At 33.9% G+C, this 19869-nt stretch overlaps 1 protein-coding gene across 1 annotated transcript; it reads left to right on the top strand.

The window, feature by feature from the left end:
* Positions 1-469: 469 nt before the first annotated feature.
* LOC111365315 (cysteine protease ATG4-like) lies at positions 470-7850 on the top strand. The gene is made up of 8 exons (XM_022985762.1): positions 470-1369; positions 1457-1542; positions 1634-1684; positions 1819-2198; positions 5147-5285; positions 6927-6982; positions 7090-7160; positions 7261-7850. The coding sequence occupies exons 1-8, from the start codon at positions 850-852 to the stop codon at positions 7473-7475; spliced, it is 1518 nt and encodes a 505-aa protein (XP_022841530.1). The 5' UTR covers positions 470-849; the 3' UTR covers positions 7476-7850.
* Positions 7851-19869: the final 12019 nt, after the last annotated feature.

The following is a 19869-nucleotide window of genomic DNA, read 5'->3' as shown; positions in this document are numbered from 1 at the left end:
AACCCGCCCCACCTTCTAGGATGCCCTGCGCTGGGCGGGGGTGGGATGGGGCCTATGAATTTTATTTTTTTTTAAATTTCAAGTTATATTATTATTAGATAATAAAATACAAATGTAAAATTTTAATTAATTACAAAAGAAATAAAATTGAGTCAAAACGTAATTTTATTTGAAATTGTTTAATTTTTAACATTGTTTATTTCAAGTGTTTACTTTGAATTTTTAAATTTTAAATTTATATTTTATTCACTAATAATAACATAATTTGAAATTTAAAAAAATAATAATAATTAAATGGGGCGACAAATGGGACGGCCCCGCCTCACTGACATCCCTAGTCTTTCACTGTTATTTAGTATTTTACTTTAATATTTTCAATTTCTCGAAGTATGTTTCTAATATTATCCCTTTTATTTACGAAAAATAAGTATTTATGGGTTTGTTTTTATCGTTTTTAAGCAAAACAGAACAACTGTACAAATTGTAGGCACTGCGCAATTTATACACTTACACACGACTCTCCGATTCCGGCAATAAAACAACCTCATTGTACCAAAGTACAGAAACTTGAGATCCCCACGAATTTCATTTTTAACAAGATTAGCATCTTCCGGAGGGTGGGTTGTATCGAAATCCGTCTCTCTTTGTTCCAAATATCTTGAATTTGCTTATAATTCATGTATTTATCGAAACAAAATACAAACCAAGGAATATGATTCATGCTTTTAATTTACAAATATAGGCATCTTGATTTTTAATAGTATTGGTTTTGATTTTTTGCTTTCTTAGATATTGAATTATTAAGGGATTCTGTTCATATGCGGCACCGATTATTCAATTATTTAGTTCATGAAGGGTTTTCAAGGGAAAAACAGCGATCCAATTCGTAATTCTGTTAAAAAAAACTGTAATTATTCTTTGAACGGAATTCAGGGTTCTGTCTCATCCGAGGCAGGACCAAGTGCCTGCATTAGCAAGGATAAAAAATCTGTAGCCATTTGGTCAGGAATCTGGCTACCGGCTTTGTCAATTTTTGGGACTTCTAATAGTAATAACAATAGTGAGCAGAAAAGTAGCTGCAACACCAGTACCAGGAAAAAGTCTTTGAGTGGAAGAAACTATTATGAGGATTGGAGAGCAGCTGTGAGGAGAGTGATGATGAATGGTGGATCAATGAGGAGAATATTGGGGTTCAATAAATCCACGGGTTCCTTGTCCAACAGTGATATTTGGCTTTTGGGAATTTGCTATAAAATTGCTCAACAAGGAGATGACTTGAATTCTTCCAGTTCTGATCCGACTCAGAAAGAGGGATTTACCGCGTTTGTTGAGGATTACTCATCTCTGATTTTGATCACATACCGAAAAGGTAGTATAGTATGTATATGGATTGAATGCTTGTATTATACATGATGATGAGATTAATGAGCTTTTATTTGTTTTGGTGAGCTTGTAGGGTTTGATCCCATTAGAGATTCAAAGTACACTAGTGATGTTCATTGGGGTTGCATGCTTCGAAGCAGCCAGATGCTTGTTGCTCAGGCATTAGCCTCTTCTCTTGTTAAGCTTTAGAGATATGATTCATTTTGTGTGTATAATTAGCATTTTGCTAACTACTTTCCCATGTGCACAGGCTTTTCTTTTTCACAAATTTGGAAGGTCTTGGAGGAAATCCATACACAAGGTGATGTACATTGACTCAGAATCTGATTATTATACATTAATATTTTAATAATGTTTATATATAATTTAGCCGTGTCCATCTGATGGCCTGTAAGATGCTTTGATGTTCACCTTAGCGTTGTTCTAATTTTGCAGCTACTTGATCAAAGTTACATTGATGTATTGCAACTTTTTGGAGATTCTGAGGACTCACCTTTCTCCATACACAATCTTCTCCAAGCTGGAAAGGCATATGGCCTTGCTCCAGGATCATGGGTAGGTCCATATGCCATGTGTCGCACCTGGGAAACTTTGGTGCGTAGTAAGAGGGAGGAGAATAAAAATGGAGGGCTGCCCTCAATGATGACTATATATGTGGTTTCTGGTGATGAAGATGGGGAACACGGCGGAGCTCCTGTTCTTTGCTTTCAAGATATTTCTAGGCATTGCTTCGAGTTTTCTAGAGGTGAAGTCGATTGGACTCCTGTCCTTATGTTGGTTCCATTGGTTCTGGGACTGGACAAAGTCAACCCAAGGTATGGACTTATATGTCAAAACCTTGGGATATGAAAGTCATTGACTCATTATTTTTTGAAATTTCTACATTTTAGAATTCTCTGAGTTATCTGTTCTTTTACTTGCTCTTGATCAATTTGAGATGATTCAGGACACGGTGGCTATTCTTATCTGTGTGCCTAACTTACCTTATATCTGTTTAAATAAATCAAATTATGTAACTTGATAAAAACATGGAAAGTTGAAACTTATTTGGTATTCAAATGTGTGAAGTCACTGGAATGTGAGAAAGATTATCAATTTTAAACTCTCTCTCTTTTTTTTTTTTTTTTTTTTTTTTTTTTGGGGGGGGGGGGTTTGTGTTGTTATTATATGTCTCTTTTTCCTGTATATGAACTTGCAAGCTGGCCTCTTCTAGGCTTCTGGCACATTGATGCTTTCCACATTACGATGTTAACGGGAATAGTCGTGTTGTTGACACAGTACATAAACAACTTGGGAGTTATCGAGAGATCTGGACACAGGTGCTACATTAATAGCTGTCTAGCCAGATCAGATTAAATCATAGGATGACGTCTTTGTGGTGTTTATGCTCTTACATCAATATCTCGATAGTTTGCACCATTTCTCTTAGATGAAGGTATTCGCATAAGATGAAGACATGGTGAAGATTAAGTTTTTGTACTTTTGCAGTTTGTGCTTTATATATGAAACACATTCCTTCCTGATAAAATTGAGATGGTTTAATGGAAATAATAATAATAATAATAATAATAATAATAATAATAATAATAATAATAATAATAATAATAATAATAATAATAATAATAATAATAATAATAATACAAATTTAAAAATAAATAAATGTCCTTCAGAAAGCAAAAGGAGAAATAATTGGCCATGCATGGCATTTGAGACACAAACCAAGTCACTCCTATTGACCACTTGTATTTGGTGATATCATAAATGATGACAAGAAGTAAAATGTCGAGTTTATATGGCAATATTCTTGGGAGTGTGATTATTTGTGATGTAACATAATTGCAACATTGTGTATTTATCTTATGTTTGGATGACAATATTTTGTGATGAACCTATACGGCAGGTTTCCTGCAGAGCATAAAGAATGTGCCTCAATTGTCAAAATTACGCATAGACATCAGGACTTCAAAAATTGTAAATGTCTTCAAGAGGCAATTAAGCTCCAAAATTTAGTGCTGATTCTTCAAGATCTTTATTACTTCTATACAAATTATAGACAATAGAATGATTTTGATAATACTGGCAACCTTTATATCAACTCAGAAAATGTATCTTCACTTTCTTAAATCTACTATCAGTTGATTAGTAAAAATGATGGACCTAAGATAATATCTGGTGTGTCATCAACACCAAGTTCAGAGTTAACAAACGAACAACACACATTCCAGAGCATAAATGGGGTTACTGATGTGCGGTAGTAACTATGTCACTTTAATAGACAATCAAACTTTAGAGCTAGAGAAATGGAAACTATACTGTTAAGCAAGTTTTAAAATAAATTCATGCGACTTCTTTATCCATTTAGTGTGACCTTTTTCAAATTGTCCCTGTTAGTGATGGCCATCAATATTCTTGCTAGCACACACTTTCTACACCATGAGCCAACACTTAACACATTCATACTGGTGAGTGGTGAATGCCACTAATTGTGATGATTTACCTTGATTTGGTATCAATGACGTACCGTTGCACCTTAAATCCTGATGGCATGAATAGGGGAAATGCTTGACTATTTAGTTTTTTATGTTAGTAATATATATTAGGGAACCTACGTGTTTACGTCTTTACAACTTAGATAAAACCCGGAGACCATAAGCTTAGAAAGATAAGTGGGTGGCCACAATTGGAAATTGAGTGAATGAATTACTGATAAATGCATATCTGAGAAGTGGGAAGGTAAGGAATAAATTGCATCCAACATTTTAAAAATGATAGAAACAAGGGAAGCAATCTGTGTCAAGATTTTCTCGTTCATTTAAGCCGAGTTGTGGAGGGAATGTGATGATGCATTGTGTTCTTTGCATTAAAAGCAAAGGCAATTTGTGTTTTCTTATTTAAACAGACACTCTCTCATTGGGGTGAGGCTGGGGGAAAGGCTGGTAAAGAAAATGACGAATTCATTTCCAGATAGGTGAAGCAAAGCCCAGAAAAGGAAAGAAAGGGATGTGTAGTGTTCCTGCCCCATGTAGTGTAGAATTCGAGAGTGCATGGTAATAATTTAATCAAAGAGGAAGGGCCGGTAAAGCAATGATGAATTCATTTCCAGATAGGTGATGCGATGCCCGGCAAAGGAAAGAAAGGGATGTCAGTATTTTGTCAAAGCCTTGAAAGAACTAGAAAGAGGAGAAGCTCGGTCATTGCAGGAGAGCTCCGTCTGTGTCTCATCTCTTTCTCCGCCATATACAATATACTTGGAGAGTGCAGGGCGAAAAATTCAATCAGAGTCACAACTGAGATTCATTTTCAAGACTGGACCATAGTGCATGTCGGAAAACTCAATCACACCATTATGCAATGAGATTTAGAGGGAGACTTTCATTAGATTCTTTGCTATTGAACTATGGTGGTTGGGGCATGCCTTGCACAGACCTAAAGAATGTGATCTCAAAGAAACCTTTTAGAAGAGGGAGAAGCAGACGAAATTTAACATGTTGTGAATTGTGATGTGGTTGTGAAAGATTTCCTTACATTGGGATTAATAGTCATACAGAGTGGTGAAAAAGAATTAATGTAGCTGATCCTAAATTTTATTGTATTAGTTGTTAATGATATATTATGGATTTAGTAAAAATATTTTACAATCTCATTGATCAATTTTTTTGTATCATCTGTGTGTGTGTGTGTGTGTTCTGAAGTGTAACAAATGCAGACACAAATGTTTTAGTTGCTTTCCTAATGTTTATGTAAATTTCTAAATTGTCGATAGGTATCTTCCCCTGCTAGCTGCTACATTCACTTTTCCACAGTGCCTTGGGATATTGGGCGGTAGACCTGGTGCTTCAACATACATAGTTGGAGTGCAAGATGGAAAAGCATTTTATCTTGATCCCCATGAAGTTCAACAGGTGTGTGGAACACGTTTTGTCTTCTTGTAGGAGCCTCACAATATGTTCTTATGGAGAATAATTGGTTAAATATATTATCTTGAATCAATTTTTTGTTTTTATGTCACTGTTCCAATATAATGACCTGATATTGGAATATAATAAATGTTAGAGAGCCTGCTCAAACCGTTCAAACTCATTCATTTGGACACGTATTACATTGTTCAAAATTGTTGGAGATTGTATACCATTTGAAACACTTGCTATCACAGTTTGGTTAATGATCAGTTACTAATTACTATAATAATAAGATGAAAATTTGAGAAAACTCTTCTCCACTGAGGTTCATTTCTAGGTGGTCACAACCAATCTAATATAATTTGTACGTCTCACATCTCCTAACTACTCTTCGTAAGCCATTTTTGAAGTTCAATTTTTTGTTGGATGCCTGAATAAGTGGCTTAAGGGATGATGCTGTCATTAAATTACTTAAAAGTTTTACAACATGTTTTCTTGCTTCCCTCCATGGTTAAATATAGTCATTCAAGTTTAGGTATTTATGAGAGAATCCAAATATTTTACATTTTTTGGTGTTAATGTGATTGTAGTTTCATATACATTCTTGGATGACTTAGCTAGAGGAAGTACCAAATGACAGCTTAAGCTATTAGACAGAAGAATAATATGATTAATAATTAGGGAGGAAGAGACAATTATGGGAAACTGATGATTGATTAGACCTGTCTTAAATTAGCTTTTCGAAGAAATGTTTCCATCTCAAGCTGTACCTTCTCCATTTTTATGCCATGGGCTGCTGAAAGAAATGCCCCCCTAGAATCTTCTAATAATAGAGGAAAAGGTTTTAACTAAACGAATAAATCTGAGATTGGATATGTTAATTGATGCAACATGGAAAGTGTATTCAAGGCGTAGAAAAAATTAAGTTAATTAGGATGTCATAGAATTTTCATTATTAATTAATATTGTCTTTTGTTGTGATTTTAAGACAACTGATTTTGTTTCCTTAACTAAGGAAACAAAATCAGTTGTCTTAAAATCACAACAAAATACAATATTAAGACAACTGATTTTGTTTCTAGGATTAATAAGGAAACAAAATCAGTTGTTTTAAAATCACAACAAAATACAATATTAATTAATAATGAAAATCCTATGACATCCTAATTAACTTAATTTCCTCTACGCCTTGAACACACTTTCCATGTTGCATCATTATTTCAAGTGAATCCTTCACCATACTATGTACAATAAATTTTTTATTAGTTGCATTATTGCACCTAGTTGTGACTGATGAGATGTATTCTTACCAATTATCATAGCAGTGGTTGTGAAGCTTAATCCTGGAGACTGACTGTGCTCTAAATGAATTTTCTAATATTGTTATTGTATTAGCATGCTTGTAATTTGTACCTGAGAAAAACTGATTAGACTGTTGATGTATCAATCAGAAAATTTAATTCATCTTTTGCTTTGCACTTTGATACTTCGGTAATTGCACTTTCTTTTCCTTGTATTGCAATTTCGAGTTTTAATTGATGCTTGATTTTCTATTTCTGGTAGTTTTCGGTACGGCTTCTCTATTGAAGCTCTTATGGACGATGGCATACTGTAGAATCTGTTCTAACTATTCTTTGATGGTAGGTTGTCGATATTAAGAGGGATAGCATAGAAGCTGACACTTCATCCTATCATTGCAAGTAAGTTAAACCCGCAAATTAATTTTGCTCCAATTCCATGCACCTTTTGAGCTGACATACTTGTTTCTTGTTTTCTGTTAACATCGTTTTCTTGAAATTTTGCTTAGTGCTGTACGTCACATTCCTTTGGATTTGATTGACCCATCATTGGCAATTGGGTTTTATTGCAGAGATAAAAGTATGCAGGCATTTCCGTTCCATTTTCTTTTTTTTTTTATGAATTTATGCATCATGGCCAAATCACTTGTAACCTTTAAATCTTGTTTCGATTTTGGCAGGTGATTTTGATGATTTCTGTGCTCGAGCATTGGAGCTATTCAATCAATCAAATGGCGCTCCACTATTTACAATAGCCAAGACCTGCAGTTCTCCAAATCCAGCTGCTCATCACGAGACTTTGAGTGGTAATGCTGCTCGAAAGTATGATTCTATAGATTTGCTGCCCACCGATGAACCCGAAGATGGCGCACAAGATGACTGGCAACTAATCTGACTCCGATTTATGCTCGGTACGAGGCTGATGTTAGACACCAGAATGTGCATACGATCTTTTCCTCTGTAAATTATCACGATTTCCCAAAACTTGGTAACATCCCATTGAATGGAGATTGGTGCGCAGCCCAGTTTCTGTTACGCTTAGGCTCAATCCATTTCTTTTATGTTAGAGACATTAGATCGTCTGTTGTAAGGTTATGCAATAGCTCATTCTTTAATGGGTAAAACCATTTGTACACCATGAGACCATGGTGTACAGCTTTCTCACCCGTTGAGGAGCCCACATGAATTAAAAAATTGTGGATCCTCTTATGTGAGGGGGTTGTAAAGCACCATTGTTCTTTAATTGAAGATATTCCTTATTTGCTGTTTATACATACTTGATACAGTCTCTCATTTCATCGGGCTCCTTATTTTTTTTTTCACACGCCTAATTTATGGGAAAGTGCTTGTTTTCAAAATTGAGCCCAATAGTTTGATGAAAATAGGGAACCGATGATATTAATGTTTAATGTGACATTAAATGAGATATATAATTAAATAAATCACTTAATTAAATAAATCTTTTAATGTGATATTAGTGTGACATTAAATGAGAGGTATAATTAAATAAATCACATAGATTAGTATTATAGCACTAGTGGAACTAGATAGTATTATTCATTAATTTAGAAAAAATGATTGGTCATCGGTTGATTGGCTTCTTCAGTTGCATTAATTGAGAAAAAAAAATAATATTTTTCTTTTATTAATTACATGTTTTTAATTGCAATGAAGATTTTCAATATTTGTTATTTTCGCATGTACGTCAAACTTTCTTGTCGTATTTTTCTTCAACTTTCTATTAAGAGTCTGTTTGATTGCAAGAATGGAATTTGGGTGAAAAGAAAACAAATTTCAGGAATTTGAATTGCCGCGAACTTGTTTTCCTGAAAATTGTCAATTAATGTGTTTGATTGGTATGATTTTTCAAGTGAAAAAAGTTGAAATTTTATATCTTTTGGTGATTGTTTGACTTTGTTTTTCATGAAAGTTGTCAATTAAAGAAACAAAATTTATTACAATTGAGGATAGAATTTGTTCCAATTACCAAAATTTTTTTTTTTAAAAAAAGGGGCTGAAAAACCAATTCCCACCGAAAATGCACGTGTAGGAGGGAGGAGAAGGAAAACAAATTGCTTGGAAAATTATTGTCATTAAACATGCCAAAGGTGGAAAATTGAAAATATTTTCCATGGAAAATTTGCCGAATCAAACAGGCCCTAATTAAAATGTCTCGACTTCAAAGACGATAAAAAAAGCTATTTGGACGGATTAAAAAAGCTTAATTGTCACTCATATTTTGAAATAAACAAGATAAATAATAAGTGCAAACGTTTGATAAAAATAATTTTCTCATGCTAACAAAATATTTGGACAAAAATCATCATCAGTAACAAGATGGGTGAGAAGAATGCGATGAAAAATGGAACTTAAATGTTAAATTAAGGACCTTTATAGTAAATAAAATGTATATAAAAAAAAATCCAGTATTGTGAATATAATTAGGGAACAATACGTATGTTTTACTATAAACCATTTCAATTTTAAGGAATTAATTAAGTATTCAAAAGTCAAGTGATATATATATATATATATATAAGCCCTCTGCACAGACCCCTTTACATAGGTGCACACACATAGGGGTAGACCCCTATAAATATATATATTAGATTATAATATCCATCCTAAAATCAATCATTCAATTACGACATATTTTCATTCCAAATAGGACTTTAATTTAATAAACCGTGAAAATCAAACAAAAGAGAAAAGCTACAGAAAACTCTCCGAAGGAAATAATCTTAATTCCTACCGTTGGAATCTGGCTCATTGAAAATCGATGGATTATTGAGGTTATAAATTCAAAATTATTGGCACTTTAGAGCAGATTTTTTTGAAGGCAACGGTTACAAATTGAGGAGATAGTAGAAGTAGCGAATTGAGTTTAGTGATCATCCCGAAGTAGGTTTGAACTACTTAAAAATGACAATTGGTAGCTAATAACATGTAGTGGGGCTGGATCTTTCTATTTTTGAATTGACGAAACAGTGTTGAAGTTTCAGTCGTGAGTTGTTGGGATGGAAATTGAAAAGATCTATTAGCTCGTAAACTATGATATTGAAAAGATCTATTAGCCTATAAACTATGAATTGTTGTGGTGGAAATGGCAAAGATTCATTGTTATCTGTGATATTGATCAAATGATCTGCTACCAGTTCTCTGTGATATGTGACTTGTTAATATGGATCTATGACTTATGCACTATGACATGTGTACTATGACCTATAAAATGTTAATCGTGATATTGATTCAATGGTCTGTAACCAGTTCTCTTGTATCTGTGATAAATGACCTATAAACTATTACATGTAACTTGTAAATTGTTACCTTTCATATTGATCCAATGGTCTGTGACCAGTTCTCTTGAATATGTGACCTGCGAACATTAATTTGTTACATATGCAACATAGCTCATGACTAGCAAACTGTTACCCATAATTTGTAACATTTGAACTGTGACTTATGAATTTAAATATGTGACATGTTGTCTGTAACGCCTCGTATTCTAGCAACTTGGCACGCTACCGAACATGGATTTCTTAAAGTGCTTAAAGCAATTAATTTCAATAGAACGGAAACTCAATAAAAATTGACAACTTTTATTAAAAGATATATTAAAATATGCTTGATGTTTTGGAATCATATCATGTATCAAAATATTGATAAAAGCTAATTTTTAACATGCGATTGAAACGGGACTAATTGGAATAATAATGTTACTCGCAATTGAGTCTAAGAACCTGTTTGATGCCCCTTTTTTGGCAAAATTTATATTTTGAAATAGTGATTTAATTGAGGATGTGTGACTAAAAAAATAAGGACAAGCTTTTGAATTTGTGTGTAATATTATTTTATTAAAAAATATGACTGAAAATAAGAGAGAGAAATTATTTTTAGAAAAATGGGAATCAAACAAGTCCTAAATATCTAAATAATCAAATATTTTAAAAAATTCTAATGTTTTTAAAATTTAAAGTACTCCATGACAAGAATCCGTCACTTCAATAGCACATCCATCCATCACTGTCTAGTATGCTAATTTTCATCTCAAATTTGTAAATAAGGAGGGATAAGTATAACGAATTATATTCAATGAGATGATTGTTACTACGTATTTAGTCCAAACATGAAATTATGTATAAACTCTCTTACAAACATAAATTGAGAATTATCATACCATGAAAAATGATAATTCTAGCAAGCGTCACAAAATAACGTGAATGCTAACTGATACCCAACGCTATTTCTTAAACTGTATCATGATTTCTCCAGAAGGAGCACTGAATTGAAGTAATTAAATTCATACAAAACAATATATTTGAAAAGATGTGAAAAAAATCACTAATAGCACTAAGTACCTCATCTCAAACTATGAAATACCAATTCTTGAATTGGCCAAAACGAAGCATAAAATTTAAACTCCTTTGAAAAACTACTAAAAGTTTTATCTGCTAAATTTTCTAAAGAATGAAATACAAGTTAAAGAATGGTTTTGTGGTGAACATATGTGCATGACGGTCGTATTTATAGGTAACCTTAGAATAGTTTGATTAGAGTTAAAATTGTATCATAATCAATTAACTATTATGCTAGATTATGTAGATAAATAAAGACTAATTAATTATTTAAATTGTATATTAAATGTCAAATACATACAATACTCAAATGACGTATCAAAACATGGATGGTTTTCCTAAATTGATTAATACTTAAATTCTAATTAAATCACAAATTTAAATCATAATTCAATTGAATAACTGTGTGATGATAAGCCTAATCATTTTGAGATGAATATGATATATTAACTTTCTAGACTTTCGAGACGTTCTAGCCAAATTGAAATATTGTGTGATGATAAGTTTAATTGGTTTAGGATAAAGGTAATACAATTTATATCATTAATATCTAATTTATTTTTCTTTAAATTTATAAATGGCCAAGACAAATAAAGATATTGGAATGGAAAGTATTTTTATTGTTTACTATTTCATTTACATCTTGATTCTTTTATTGATTCTATCTTATTCAAACTTAATCAAAACATCTTTTTCTCGAGTCTATTGTACACAATAAATTATAAGCTATTTAACGAGTCCAACATTACTATAGTAATTTAATCTAAATTGTAAATTAATATTATTAACTAAGTAGGTTTCTTATTTGGCTCTAATTTGAGTTTAACTTATCCAAATTAATTTTTTATTGAGTCCATAATTTGCAATTTATTACGAGTTTCAAAACGAACCTAATATTGATAGAGTAATTCTAACTCCTTCGATAGTTAACTATTTGACCCAATTAAAATAAATATGAAATCTAATATTTATTGTTACTTTGATCATTCAACTACCAAGGAAAAATCATATAGATCCAAATTAAATATTAAGCATAACAAATTGACTTGCATAAATACTTGACTAGACATGACATTTCTACCAATTGGAAAATAAATTATATGCGATAAAACATGTAAAATTTCAGGATTCTCCATTATTAGGGCAAAAAACACTTGTGATCTATCTTCAAATAATATTGACATGTAACATTGATCTACGACATATACAATAGGACATGTGATATGTGAATGGTGACTTGTGACCTATGACTCGTGAATATAAATCATTCATCCATGACCAGTTCTAATTGATCAATGACTCGTGGATATTGGTCTCTAACCATGCACAATGACATGCAACCTGTGAATTGGTGACTGTGAATTCTACCACTGAGACTCAGTAATCATTTATAGGTATAAAACAGAGAGCTTCAAAATATACAGTACAGAAAATCCGAAGTTAATTAACAATGGACCCAAATTTTAAGCCCACTAATGTATATCTCAATTTCTTTGCGATCCCAAAGAAATTATTAGAAAAAGGCTTTTAGTCAAGAATAGAATACATGAACAACAACCCAAAAAAAGGTTTTAAAAAAGTGGAAATCACACAATACCATAGTTTAACTATTCATAATTCCTAAATCAGAGTGGAAGTTTAATATTTCAGTAATTACTTTTTTTTTCTTATATTAATTATTTTAAAATTATTTAATAACTGTTTTCCCTAAATTCACTTTTTTTTTTTAAATTTGGAAACTCTATATTCATTAAAACCTCCCTACGCGTCCTTTCCATAAACTCCACGTTCAATCACATATCCATATTTTACGATTACCCCGCCGTTCATCCAAGCCATATTCTGCCATTCACCCCTATTCATTTTCCAGCGAAGTCTCGACGATCGTCATCAACGTTCGTATTTACATCTATTATATAGTGTCCTTTGAAAAAAAAGGTGGTCACAGTTGAACTTCACATACAAAAATTTCAAGAATGACTCGTTCAAGGGGTGATAAAGAGGGGAGAAATTTGGAATCCATGATTCAGACAAAAGAGGTAAAATGATGGCTGATGAAGTGCAGAAGGATTCATCCTCTAAAAGACATAAATCTGAATGACCGATCATAGAACCGCCCGTGAATAAGATGTGTTTTCAATCTTTCAATTGTTTACTTATTTTGAGCATACCTATGTATATTTTAATCATTGGGTAATGTGTATGGATGAAGTATTTTGGATTTATGAGGTATATTGCGTTGAATTTGTAGTGTGTATTTGTAATCGAAATGTCGGAATCTAGAATGAGTTTTTACTGGTGTTCTCAAAATTGGTTGTTCATCTATGACTTATGGAACAGTATTGTGTCGTTTCATAAGTGTGTTGTTTGATTTCTGATCTGTTGGAGGGAACCTATGGCCTATATGTTGCTGTTGTTTCTACATGGATTCCCATCTGTGACCAACTGATGTGTTTATTTTGATCAATGTTGTAGGCCTGGATATATAATACTCGAGAAGAGTTGGTTTCCTAAGTAAAATTACAATTACCCCTGTGAAAGGTATGCTGTCAAATTTCAAAACCAATCTTAAAGAAGCCCAACGTCGAATCCTTCAGAATACGTGTTTCTCCTACTTCCTGGAATGCGAGAAAATTATTGTCCAATGTCAGCTGATATGCTACTTTCTGTTGAGGTAGGTGTAACAACCTAATGACAATGAGCTATGGTTCAACATAGTCGGAAGATTTGTAAGGTTCTCGATTTCAAAGTTTTGTTTGGTGACTGGGTTGAAATAAGTTGGTGATGCTGATATAAGTAGGATGGAGAAGATCCCATCACGATTGAAAAATATGTATTTTACAACGTTGAAAAATGCGACTCCTAAGATGTCAAGGAAGCATTATTTGGTGCAACTGACATTCCAGATGAGGATGTTTCCATACTAGGTGCATTGTATTTCATGATGTCATATCTATATCCGAGAGTCTACAAGAAAGCTGTGGATCACTTCTTGTTTGTACTAGTTGAAGATTTTAATGCGATGAATGTGTTTTCATGGGGTAAGTTCATTAAGGGAACGGTTAAGTAAGAGAACAACCTAATATAGACTTAGAGGCTTGCTCGTAGCCTTTCAAGTGTCGATTTACGAGACAATTCTCAGTCTCGATGGATACATAGCAAAGAGGATATCCCAAGTGTACCACCGGATAATGAACTGGGCGGCTGATGATCACCCTTCGACTGCTAAGCTCAAGGGGCCTGAATGCTTATCCAATCCGGATGTAAGTGACTACTGTTGTAGCATTATTGTTTGTGAAATACGTGGAGTTGCACATATTTACATGTTGCAGATCATATTAATTCGATCATAAATAAATTTTGTCAAGTCACAAATCAAATTCACGAAGTCACATATTCTATTAAATATGTCACAGATATTCAATACAGGTCACAGGCATTTTTACGACGCCATTGGCATTGTTATATCACAATCCATGTCAACATAACTGCATGATGTGCAAAATTATATCTGATCGTTCATATATTTTTATTTTGCTAACATTAAACTTTTGTTCCGATGTGAATGGCAGTTGGAAATATGTGACTTGGAACCCCCAGTAGCTGAAATGGCAATGTTATACATAACAGAGGTGTGGTATGAGAAACCTGTCCAACCTAATCGGTCATGTAGGGAGAAGAGAAAGGGTGGTATCACAGACCGATCAGTTTATCGTGCTAAGACCAGTACAAAGCCAAGTGATTCGGGGATGAAACAACCTAATCGGTCATGTAGGGACACTCTAATGTGCACATTGACGATGATGACTTTGTTGACCCACCACCTAGATGGAAAGAGATATCAATCGACGGAGATTCTCCAAGGGGAGAGTGTAATCAGCTAACACAACTAATCGACATACACCTGATTCAGAGGATCAGACATCAAATGATGTAACCTGTTCCAGTTTCATCCATAATGTGACAAATCCATTTAGTGTCATGATATTCAGGTCGTAGAAATATACTCGGGTCACGTCTCAGTTATTAGGTCACACATCAATAGACATTTCACTATTGGTCACGGATGACTATTCTATTTCACCATCATTAGCATTAGTTACCTAATTATAGGTATTCATGTGCTGCAGGTGGTCGAAGAATTGAGGAATTATTTCAAAGGACAGATATATGATCTCCAGTCTGAAAATCGGTTGCTCAGCAAACATCTTCAGGCGATGCAGTCACAGATGTCATCTTTGAGCTCTAATCAGCAAAAGAAAATGACACTTATTGTTTGCATGCAAGGTGAAATCCGTACTGACATGCTGGATATCAAATCGCACATGCAGTGTATGTCCGATTCTGTGATTGCATTGATGTCTAGTTCGATGGAAGAAATTATGAACAAATTCAGAGAGAACTCAGGACAATAAATTGTTGGAGGATCTAGACCAATGGATGAAGTCAATACCCCATTTGTTACCACATGATATCTGTGACTGCTTCTTATTTGTTTGCTGAAATGCATTTTTTTTGCTGATTTTCAAGCTACAAACATTGAAAAAAGTGTTGATTCAAAAGGCAAAGGTAAGGTTGACTCAGTGGGTACATTTGAATTTTCATGTTTCCTTGAACCTCCATCTTTTGATCTCGGTCTTGGATTTACACAATCAAGTCAGTTTGATACAATTATATCTAAGAAAGTTCAAGTGTAAGTGGATTCGGTCATATCTAATGTATTGAAGGAGACGAAATCGACTAAGCAAGAGGTAAAAAAATAATATCGTATTTGTTGAGTAGTACATGTCACATATTAAAACACATTTTTATTATGCAGCAATCACCTGAGGTCGTACCAAATTTTAGATTGTCGATGAAGAGGGCTCCAAAGCCAGCTAAAGCCCTCCAGTCTCCTTATGTTGTTGAAGCTGTGAAACAAATGAAATCGTCAGGAACCGTAGTGGTCTTCGAACACTACAATCAGCATGCAGATGGTGCAGACATCACTGACTTTCAAAATCGATTTCCAAGAGGATACAAATCGCATAAAGACTACGAAATGGTTATCCTATTTTCATACTTTTCCAAATAATGATCCATTCTCCTCGTTTGTGGGAAGAAGTCCAATGATAAAGATGATGCTATCCGTCCACCTTTTTCTGTCCGTCAGTCCTTGGTAGGAAACAAGACATGGTGGTACGAACTTGTATCTAGGAAGGTGTCGTTGAGTAGCTCGGTACATTACTACATACATGTAACATATCTAAAGGACATGTCACAGTATAGATCACATGAGTCACAGATCACTCTATAATAGTTACACTGAGTTCAGACAAATGCAACATGCTACATGTTATTCAATAAAAGTCATAGGTTACACTTGTATAATGTAATAGACCACTCGTGCAGTAGGTCACAGATCACACATGAGTCACATGTCACACATAGAGTAGGTCACAATATGTGTTGTACGGAAAACACATATCTGTAGTGGCAACAAAATAAGTCATATGTATTTATAACGTCATAGATCAGATATTGAATTGTCATTGACTACATGCTCTATTGGTCACACATACTAACTTGGTCACAGATCATACGAGTGAATTGTCCAAATGGTCACTGGACTTTGCAAAAAGTTCTCAAGGGGTCACTGAATTTTAAAAATTACCTAAGTGGTCATTGAACTTTGAAAAAGGTTTCTGCGAGGTCATTAAACTTTAAAAATCACCTAAATGGTCACTAAAATTTGCAAAAGGTTTCCTAGGGGTCACTGAATTGGGAAACCTTTTGCAAAGTTCAGTGATCTCGTGGAAACCTTTTGCAAAGTTTAGTGACTATTTAGGTGGTTTTTAAAATTCAATGACCCCGTAAAAACCTTTTGCAAAGTTCAGTGACTATTTGGGTGATTTTTAAAGTTCAGTGACCCTTTGAAATTTTTTTGTAAAGTTCAGTGACTATTTGAACAATTCACTCCAAATCATAGTAATAGTTCAATGCATAATATTCTAAGGGCTTATATGGTTTCCTAATTGTTTATTGTACTTGCATCTTTGTAGCATATGGACGTGTGCTTCTACTACATACGTCAAGTGGCAAGAAGTGGGAAAAATCTCAAGTTCATTACTACCAGAAATGACTCGTTATTCCAGGCCAAGCTCAAGCACATGTATCCCAGGTTCATGGATGATGCAAATGTTGTTGTGACAGATGATAGACTGATTGATGACATTACGGGTGCACGGATTCCATTGAGCACTCATGGATTGAAGTCGACCTTGTGCTTATTCCACTTTTGCCTACCAACAAAGCACATTAGATGCTTGGAGTGCTGAACATAAAGACGCATGCGTTACGTGTATTGAATCCATCTAGGAAGACATACAATGATATCAGGTCCGTATTTGAATTGAACCTTTTGTCAACATGCTTTCTCACCTCATAAAATGTGTTGGAATATGGAAAAAAGATTTCATGGAGTTGAAGGTGGTTCTTAATTTCTCTCTTCCCCAACAGAAAAATGGTTATGTTTTTTTTTTACCTCTAGTTACACTTAACCATACTATAACATGCTTGATTTCATACCTAATAGACTGATATTTGTGTTCCTAGACATGATTGCGGCATATATGTTGTCAAATATGCGGAGTACATGCTACATGATGACATAGGATCTATGTTAATGAAGTTTGATGTAGGTAGAGCACGATTGGATGTAGTTTCATTGTTGTTTAACTACCGAGAAATCGAGAAGGCCAAAAATAAACTGCAGCCAACTAGAGAAGAAAGCATTGTTATAGAGTGATATTGCAATGTGCAGTCACAAGTTGTAATAGATGGAAACATCCTCTTACGATTGAAAATTCGATTGTAATGATAATGTACTTATATTTGACTGTTTATATCTACAACTTGATTAGTGTTTTGGAGACTTCATTACATTGTTTTCAGATGTTTAACTATATATCATATTTCGCAAGACAGATGATGTATTGTTGACCAAGTCTCAAAACTTAATGCACAAAATTATGTCATTGTGCCATGTTACCAGTACAGGTGGTAGACAGGTTCATTGAATATGGGTCACAATTTATTTCATATTGGTCACATTTCATTGTATATTGGTCGCAGGTTAATTCATATTGGTCACAGGTCATGAAGAGTGATCATATATTATTGCATACTGGTCACATGTTATTGAATAGTGGTCATAGGTCATTTCATATTGGTCACAGTTCATTGCACAGTGGTCACATGTCACTGCAAATTGGTCACAGGTCACTGCATGATGATCATATAACATTTTTGCATATAGCTTTTCATGTGTGACACACTAAACAAGCATGTCATACGTGCTAGTGGTAACACATACCTGCTGTACATCCAAATTGCATTGCGATCAGTTACAGCACATGTCACAAATCCTATTGTAGGGTTACTGCTCACTTTATGAGTCATCATCCCATTGATTTATCAGCACAAAATATGAGCATTATATTGGTAATGATATGATCAATATGTATCATCCTATGTTTTGTATCCTACATTACAAAAAATCAACTAATGAAAAAATGAATGAATTATCACAAATATATCAATGTGTATTGCCAGTCTTCATTCTCTTCTTTTCTTTATTCTTGTCGCTCCGACTTAATGAAACTAGGCGGTTGCACGTTCTACGATTGTAATCACTTTCACCACATCAGTCGCATTTGACAATTATGTTTTCTTCATAGGTTGGTCTGAATCTCTTCTCAGTAGGCCTTCCACAACTACGTTTTTTTATTAATTGCTAGTACAACTATGTCATGGACATTATTTGGCACTATTCATTTAGCTGGATTTTCAACGGGAAAATTGGTTTCTTGGTATTTATTTCTGTATGCTTCACTTGTGTAGTAGTAAGAACAATATTTATTTGGATCCATCTTCATACTTGCTAACACAGCCAAAATATGTGGACAAGGTAGTTGATTGACTTGAAGCATCCAACATGTGCATGTCCGATTTTCTATATCAATAATGAAAGATGAACTTTCAACGCTAACTGAGAACATTGCCTGATTAATGGGAGAAACCTACAGTTACGGATGTAAGTTATATACACAATAAGTCACATGAACAAAAATTAGGACACAAATGAAAGAGCATGTCACATACTTACATATAATGTTGCACAAATATTACTCAAACATAAGAGTACAGGTCTCAGCATAAGTTACAGTAAATGTCACAAATCAATTTGTGTAACTCACTGATTAGAGATTAGGTCACAGTATTTAACTTTACCCTCAAGTTTCTCATAACTGTGCTCATTTCCTTATCTGCATCTCATACTTGCTTGACAATGTTGTAAAAGTGTCTTACGTATCCTCCTTGTGTCTGCAGAACCAAGATTGTAGAATTTATCTTAATGACTCCAACAAAGCTAAAATAGGGTAGTTCTTGGCAGACTTTGTGACTGCGTTAACCAACTCCACAATATTCAATGTCAATGTGGAATAGCGTTTGAAGGCATGTAGAAACATGACCATCTCTCAGGTCCAACATCGTCCTATAAACAATATCATGGAGGTGTACATCATATAGTATACAGTATCATGTTAAATGTATTTAAATGAATAAGATTATAGGATTGTGTATAGTATAGTACTAGGTAACCCCTTATCTTCTCATTAATCGAGTCGAGTTGTTGCAAGTAATATTCATATTCCAACAATGTGTAAGCGCGAACAGCTACATTGAATGCTTGTATTATGTTTTGTCTCGATCTCGTGTAACGTGATTTTAGATTTTTTAATAGATGGTACGAACATATCCCGTGACAAGTTCCTGGATACACGTTTTCAATTGCCTTTTTGATGCTGTCGTGATGATTCGATACAAAGTAAAACAGTCTCCACCCACATATGCTTTTCTCAACTGTCAAAAAAATTATGCCAAGAGCTATCA

The sequence above is a fragment of the Olea europaea genome, chromosome 17, assembly GCF_002742605.1.
Source record: "Olea europaea var. sylvestris chromosome 17, O_europaea_v1, whole genome shotgun sequence".
Taxonomy (NCBI): domain Eukaryota; kingdom Viridiplantae; phylum Streptophyta; class Magnoliopsida; order Lamiales; family Oleaceae; genus Olea; species Olea europaea.
Note: the sequence above shows the minus strand (reverse complement) of the source record. Positions and strands in the feature narration are given on the sequence as shown.

Bases quoted from the DNA above. Each gene is read 5' to 3' on its own strand.
- LOC111365315 (XM_022985762.1), top strand. From the start codon at position 850: ATGAAGGGTTTTCAAGGGAAAAACAGCGATCCAATTCGTAATTCTGTT. The intron at 1,543-1,633 runs GCATTAGCCTCT...CCATGTGCACAG, and splicing joins GCCAGATGCTTGTTGCTCAG to GCTTTTCTTTTTCACAAATT. The intron at 6,983-7,089 runs GTAAGTTAAACC...AATTTTGCTTAG, and splicing joins ACTTCATCCTATCATTGCAA to TGCTGTACGTCACATTCCTT.